Raw genomic sequence first — 7,234 nt, 5'->3', positions numbered from 1 at the left:
CCACATCTAATAGTACACCTAGACCTGTGTTTGGCTGAAATTTGGAATTGTGTTCAATTGAATTCAGTCTCCAGTAAGAGGAGACGGTGGCAACTTGGGTTTCTAATGGGCAATCAAGATGGGCACTGACTTGGACTTTTCCTTCTTCCTTTCGTCCACGTGTTAGGAAAGTGGGAATGCCCGTGGCATCAGTGTGATGAATGCAGCAGTTCAGCGGCTTCATTCTGTGAGTTCTGTCCACATTCATTCTGTAAAGATCATGAAGAAGGAGCTCTGGTTCCCTCTGCACTGGAAGGCCGTCTCTGCTGCTCTGAACACGACCCCATCTGTCCTGTGTCACCAGAATACTGGAGCAAGATCAAATGTAAATTGGAATCACAAGATCATGGAGAAGAAGTAAAGGAGTAAATGGGTGGTGATTTCCTTTTCCCTTTTTTTTCCCCCTCCTTTTCTTGTTTAAAAGAAAAAAGTAGACAATGCAGCTGACAAAGAAGAAACCGCTACAGTGCAGACAGCCTTTGCCATCTGAACTGCCTTGTCAGAGTGAAAATGGGAAAGCGGTTCCTGCGGGCAGACGCAGTTGGTGGGGTCTGGCCGGTTTTGTTTTGTCGGTTTGGGGATTCTTTTGTGGAGGGTTAAATACTCTTTGTCTTTTTCTTGCCCTTTATCATGTTCTTCAATGCCTTTGCAGCTGGAAAAAGAGATGTCTTCACATTTAAGAGAAGAACAAAGAGAAAAGAAAATTTTGTTGACAAGATAAATTTAAGGTTTAAGATGTGTTCCTTGGGTGTATAAAACAAAAGTAGCCATCATTCCTTTATTTATTTTCATTTCTAGGAATTTTGAGAAGTGTAGTTCAAATAGTCTAATCAGTGTGTGTGTGTGTGTGTGCGTGTGTGTGTGTTTTGTGTAGGATTGGAGAAAGCCCTCTAGAAAAGGGTATGATGATCTTTAAATACCTCTTTACTGAGCAGTAGGCTGGCTAACTTCTTTTTCCATTCAAAATGTTCTTTCATAGTCTTAGAGAAGGGTTCTATGAAGTATTGGATCTGGCCTCCTGAAAACAAAATGCCTCAGTGGGATTTTCCTCTGTGATCTTAGACTAGATGGGCTTTGTAATTTAATAACTGTACCTGAAAAGGTATATAATGTGGTTTTTAGTTGGTTTTTTGTTTCGGAGGAAAAAGGAATGGATGTACTCACTGGTTTTGAAATGTTTTCCATTAACGGTGGGTCTTTTTGATGACATGCATTTACACGGGTACGAATGTACAGCTAGAATGGTCATTCCTGTCTTCCTGACATACTGATGCAGGCAGCTAAAGGGACATGAAAGGCACACACCAAAAGTGGGACCAGATAAGCACCATTTTCTGTCCAATTTCATGTAGACCCTGGTCTGACTTGGGGAGAATCATGGGCATTTTATTTTCTGTCTCTGCTTCCCTCTCCTAATCAAACATTCCTTTTGTCAAGTGACCATTCAATCATGTTTCCTGGTGAAAACTACACAAATGAATTTGAATAGTTCTTTTTGGCTGAATTCCTAGTTTTGGGGGTGAAATGGATAGGGACATCCCCAAGTTGTACATAAACAATTTCTATGTAGTATTATCCAATACTTAAAATTGCCCCCATTGAGTAAGGGGAAGCACTTCTACAGGGTATATAAGAGCCACACAAACACTTCATCTTAGGAAGCACTTGGGGAAAAACTCCCAAGAAAGTCAGTGTTAGCCAAGATGGTTGTCTGTGATGCATGAATCTTACAGATGCAAGTATGTCAAGATGTCTGCCCACAGAACTCACTTGCTTTTAATACATAGGAATATGTATATTCTGGTATTCCCCATATGAAATAATTAGTTTTGTCAGACAATGTTGTAAGACTGTACTAAGTAGAGTTCTCGGGTTAGGACGAATGAACATTCACTTTCTCTGTGAATTTTGACTGCTGACAGTTGCTGGTACCTGGTAGTGTTTCTTTTCCCTCAAGTCGTACCTAGTAACCTTAAGAAGGTAGGAAGGGTAGATGACCCTACTGTATTCCTTCTGCTGTGCCAGTGTGTTCCTTTTTCTTATCAATTTAGAGCTCCTCTCTGGAAAAAATCTGTTTTGTGCCTCTTTTTTTTTTTTTTGGTATGTAAATGTGCAGTTGTGCTGGATTTTCTCTTTTAAGAAAACACTACGATTCCTTTACTTAAGCTCCTAAACTGCCATTTGCCTAATTCCAGCAATAACTCTGAGGTGACTTACTGGACCTCAAGTAATTCTGTTGATTAGATATGGTCCCAGAAGAAAGAGCAAAATGGAAAATGCTATACATGTTACCAAATAATAATTGCTACAAGTAACATGAAATACAGCTCACCAAAACACTAATCTTTGCTTTTGAGCGATTATACAGTTTGATGTCCTTTTAAAAAAATAATTTAAGAAAATGTAGCTTTTATCCTACTACAATTTTATTTTATATATGTATATGGTAAATGTTTGCTTTTATAAACTTACTAACTTGAAGGATTTCCTTTCATATTCCAAATGCAACTCTTGTTGAAACAGGACCCAACATGAAATCTTATCTCCTTGCTTTATTTTGGACTTAGTACTATTTAATATCTGATAAATTTTATATAGTAAGCCAGGGTATATTCTGTATACTGCAGATACCTTAGGTTTAAGTATTTTTATGCAGCTTCTTCATTGTGTCACATTTTGTTTTTATATCTATAACATAGTTCTGCTGAGATTTTTTTTTACTTTTTTGCTATGCCATTTTAGTAATCCGGGTAGAAAACAAAATAGCTAACCATAGCTCTGCAGTCTCTGTCCGTGAGTGTTCTTTGTGATGATACCCGTGCCAAGGCGCTCTCCTCACACCTCCGTAGAGTCACTGTTGACCTGTTTGGATTCTTTTGCAATTGCACGGTATGGAAGCAGCAGGAGAGCAAGTTGTGCTTTTTGTGTGCCTGTGTGACACCAATGGAACGTTCCGAAAGACGTGTTGCTCCCTCGTCTTCGGAAGTTAGTACTTGTTAACTTTTAACTCTGTATGTGGTCAGAGCATAAGTGGTTGGTTTTTAGTCTTGTCCAAAATGAAATGAATAATTTAAAGTAACATGGGATAATGGTGGGGTTTTTTTGTCTTTTTTTTAACGTCATGTTAATTCTGTGAAGGAAGAAGTGAATTTAAGATTCAGTAATTGGATCGGTAGCAGCTAACGATGGAATCCTGAGAAACTTGCACAGGGCCTTGTGCAGTGGAGGGTAGGGCGGGCCAGGCCAGAGAAGGGAGTCAGGGCGCCGCCTGCAGCTGGCTGCGAAGGGTGGGCTGGGCCTATTCCTGCAGTGCTGAAGCAGCTGGAGGCAGGGATTCACTTCATTAATATCCAGTCAGGGCTAGAGTTAGGAATGAAGTGAGTTTTATTTTCGTTTTTGTTTCACCAAATTCCCACTCTTTATCTTAATTCTCAAAATTGATCAGGACTAACTATAGAAAGGAGCAATAGAAAAGGAGCGCTGGTGGTGCAGTGGTTAAAGCACTCAGTTGCCAACCAAAAGGTTGGCAACCAGCCACTGCTTGGGAGAAAGATGTGGTAGTCTGCTTCTGTAAAGATTTACAGCCTCGGAAACCCAGTGGGAAGTTTACTCTGTCCTATAGGGTCGCTTTGAGTCGGAATCGACTCAACGGCAGTGGGTAGGAGGCTATAAAAAAAGGATCCCTGGTGGCACAGTGGTTAAGCACTCGGCTGCTAAGTGAAAGGTTGGTGTCTTGAACCCACCCAGTGGCTCCCAAGGGAGAAAAGACCTGGAGATTTGCTTCTGTAAAGATTACAGCCTAGAAAACTCTATGGGGCAGTTCTGCTTTGTCACATGAGATCGCTGTGAGTGGGAAAGGACTCAACAGCACCCAACAACAACAAGCTATAAAATAGGCTGAAGTTTAGAATCACTGAAACTTGGAGATTTCTGTGTGCTCCAGTCAGGAACATATCCGAAAACTTAAAAAAAAAAAAAAAGGAGTGTGTGTGTGTGTGTGTGTGTGTGTGCGCGCGCGCGCGCGTGCATGCATGTGGCAGGGGGGACTTGCTTCCAGCTCCCTTCTGCTGTTTTTCACAGAATATTTGGAAACATGCTTGTAAATACTGTGGAACTAAGATATTGAGTATCTAATCATGTAAAGGATTCTCAGTAGGGCAGGCTGTTAGATAGCTTTCTTCCCTGGTTCATGAAGTAGTTTTTTCCTTTTTGAGTAGTTTCGTGTATGGTGTGTGCTCAAATCAGGGTCAAACCCAGATCTGCAGTTTGTAAAACAGAAATGCCATCTATAAAGAATGTAATCTCTGGACTGCCCAGGATATTGTTGCTTGTCTTTCATTTCATTTTTAAAAACAGAGCTCTTCCTTTAGCATTCGCCTTAAAGACAAGGTGCTGCCACAGGCTGTGTCCTAACAGGATACGAAAACAAGTTACAGCGTCCTTACAGCTTGGGAGGGTGCATCTGACTTAACTTCAGCAGAGGTGCACTGCGCTTGGGGAAGTGGCTGTATCGCTGGACAGAGCAGATTAGACTTGATCACTTTCTACAAGGCTGATGCTTCTAGCCATCCCTAAATTGTCCAAGTTGCTGCAGACATGAAGTGATCAAATGGAACAACGTCCTTTGGCCTAGGGCCAAGAACTGGTCGCTGGTTATTTGTAAACAAACAAAAAGTAGAACTCACTTTCCTTTTCAGGTGGGATAGGAAATAGACACAATTAGACAGCTTTGCTATGAATTAGCTAAGACTGAAGAGTTGGAAATTTGTATATACTGAAATCTTTCCAACTCTTATGTGGGGTGGGGTACACAGAGAAAAGGGGGTTATAATAGGGTAATGTTTACCACAGGTACGAAGTAGTCACTTTAACATTTAGAACTCTGCCTCATTGAATTCAGGTTTTTTAAGTACTTGAAACTCCTCCATTTCTCATTTTATAGTTTTTTCTTTAAACTTATGAAGTAGAAGGCATTGTTTTGTATACTGTTCTGAAAATACAGTAAACAGCCTAGTCTCTTATCCTCTTTAACTTGGGTTAAAGGCAAAATTCTGCAAATGGGAGAGATTGTTCAGATAGCTCAGATTTAAAGTACACATTTGAGGAAGGCATGGGCAGCATTTTATGAATATTTTCTATGTATGTTCTTTATTTTGTCATTTTGTCAACCCTATCCCTAAGCACCTCTTCTTTTCTTTTAATATGCCTGTGGGGGTAGGGAGATTGCACCTATGTTACACTCCTGAAATGGTGGATGTAACCTGTGTGTTTCAAAAACTGTTTCCATTTTTGTCAGTCCATTGCTTAAGTGACAAGTTCAGGTGCTTGTGGCACTTACGTATGAAGGGGAAGGAGGAAGATGATCAATCACCTGTCTTTTAGGAGCCTCTAAGTTATTAACATGCAAGCAAAAAAGGAAAACAGAGTATATGCCACAGTCATTTATTCAGTCCTTTATTTTTCTTATGTGACATCACGTCACTGCATCTGCTAAGTGTCGAGAAAGCACCCTCAGGTTCCAATGCCCTTCCCTTCCTGCCCACAGACTGCTGATATGTGCTAATGGTTCTCAAGTATCCCTCAGATTACCTACATAAGGTATTTATAAGGTATTCCTGTCAGTTTAGAAGTGGACTGGATAAAATTTACTTTTACTTCACTGTCATTAATATTGCTTTTTATCTCATTTGCCCTGTCACATACCCTATGTTAAAAAAGAATAATCACATTGCCACTGGTAACCAGGATGCTAAATGGTGATTACAATTGACTAATAATAAGATTGTCTTTTTATATACAAGGGTGTGTGCATATTTGGAGTTATGAGAAATTCACTTGTATCCACATTGAGTGATATTGCACAACAAACACAGATACCTACAGATTCCGTTTTCATTTCCTTGTGATCTTTATCTATGATAATGACCTTTGTAGATTGGTTATTTCTGTACTTTGTTTATCTGTAATAAACTTTGTAGATTCTGTGAAATGTTATTTTGCCTAAATCACTTGAGACTTGAGTGTTTAATAACAAAGCATCAGTATTCACTAAAGTCAATCTCTTAAGTTTCTGTGACTTGGCTAGAAGCTCTTGACACTAACAGATTAGTGTTACTTTTCCCTGGGGGTGTTCCACTAGGGCGTTACTGTATAATGACTTGATGTTGCCACAAGACTTCAAGATATATTTGGGGGATTTTGTTGATGGACCTATGTTTTATTGCATAGTGTGAATGTGTAAAGCTTGGTTAACCTGTATATAAACAGCTTATTGTTGGCTAGTTATAGTGTAGTTAGGATTGCCTGTAATATTTAAGCTTCTTACTGATGTGTGTGCTGGTAGGAACATATAATTTTTGTATATTATATTTACTGAGATTTTGCCTTTTTTATTTTACAAATACTTTGGAATTCAAATGTGTTTTTTGCTTCTGTGGGGATTAATTTGGAAAGATTTTTAATGACATTCCACTGATTTCAGATTTTGCTTGAGACTGACTTCAATAAATTGTCCTGTATGTTCCAAATTAAATATGTGGACTTGTTCTTCGCATGTCATTTTTTGCTGCAACTTACTGGGGGAAGCGGTGGCGGAATATATCCAACCTCAGCCCATCAGGCCTGCAGCACATCGAAGTCCTGTATGAGAGCTAAGTATATCCTCTTTCAAAATACTGCTGTGCTAGCAGAAGAAACTTGAATCCAAAAAAGCAGAGTTTTATTTGGTTTTCATACTTAGAGGAAAAATCCTTGCAGAATGTTGCTCCTTGCTTTGGTGTGGAATGAGAACACCTAGGCGCCGGCTCGGTAGCAAAGGATGAAGGGGAGATACTCATCACTTTCATCGAATTGGTTTCTCTGCCCCGAAGGTTACTAGCTGCTCCACTGGCCACCGGGGAGCCCGCTCACTGATGCACAGCACTTTTTGCTTCCCGTGCCCTTTGCTAGGGGGTCCCCTCAGAACAAAGGCAAAGCTACCGCTCCTGCTAACTAGAAGCCACGGGATTGCTGAATGGCGGGGGAATGGAGGTGGAATGGAGGTGGCCGAACGCCTTCCCCGCGTGACCGACCCCCCCAACCGCTCCGCCCCTCGCCCGACAGCCCACCGATTCCCCTCCCGGACCGCCCCCTCTAGACTGGCCGGCCCCCACCCTCGGCTTCCCCGGGTCCGCCCCCCAGGACCGCCCTCCCCCCG

The 7,234-nt window shown here is 41.0% G+C and overlaps 1 protein-coding gene across 8 annotated transcripts in view; it reads left to right on the top strand.

Annotated features, from left to right (window-relative positions):
- The window catches only part of NSD3 (nuclear receptor binding SET domain protein 3), a 104,321-nt gene extending 100,692 nt beyond the window's left edge, over window positions 1-3,629 (top strand). For all 8 annotated transcript variants that reach the window (XM_023737854.1, XM_004383405.2, XM_004383404.2 and 5 more), the window contains one exon: window positions 167-3,629. In XM_023737854.1, coding sequence (XP_023593622.1) covers window positions 167-408 — 242 coding nt within the window. In that variant the 3' untranslated portion in view covers window positions 409-3,629. The remainder of the gene's footprint in view (window positions 1-166) is intronic.
- The last annotated feature ends 3,605 nt before the right edge of the window (window positions 3,630-7,234 follow it).

The sequence above is a fragment of the Trichechus manatus genome, unplaced genomic scaffold (assembly GCF_000243295.1).
Source record: "Trichechus manatus latirostris isolate Lorelei unplaced genomic scaffold, TriManLat1.0 scaffold00109, whole genome shotgun sequence".
In the NCBI taxonomy this organism is placed as follows: domain Eukaryota; kingdom Metazoa; phylum Chordata; class Mammalia; order Sirenia; family Trichechidae; genus Trichechus; species Trichechus manatus.
Note: the sequence above shows the minus strand (reverse complement) of the source record. Positions and strands in the feature narration are given on the sequence as shown.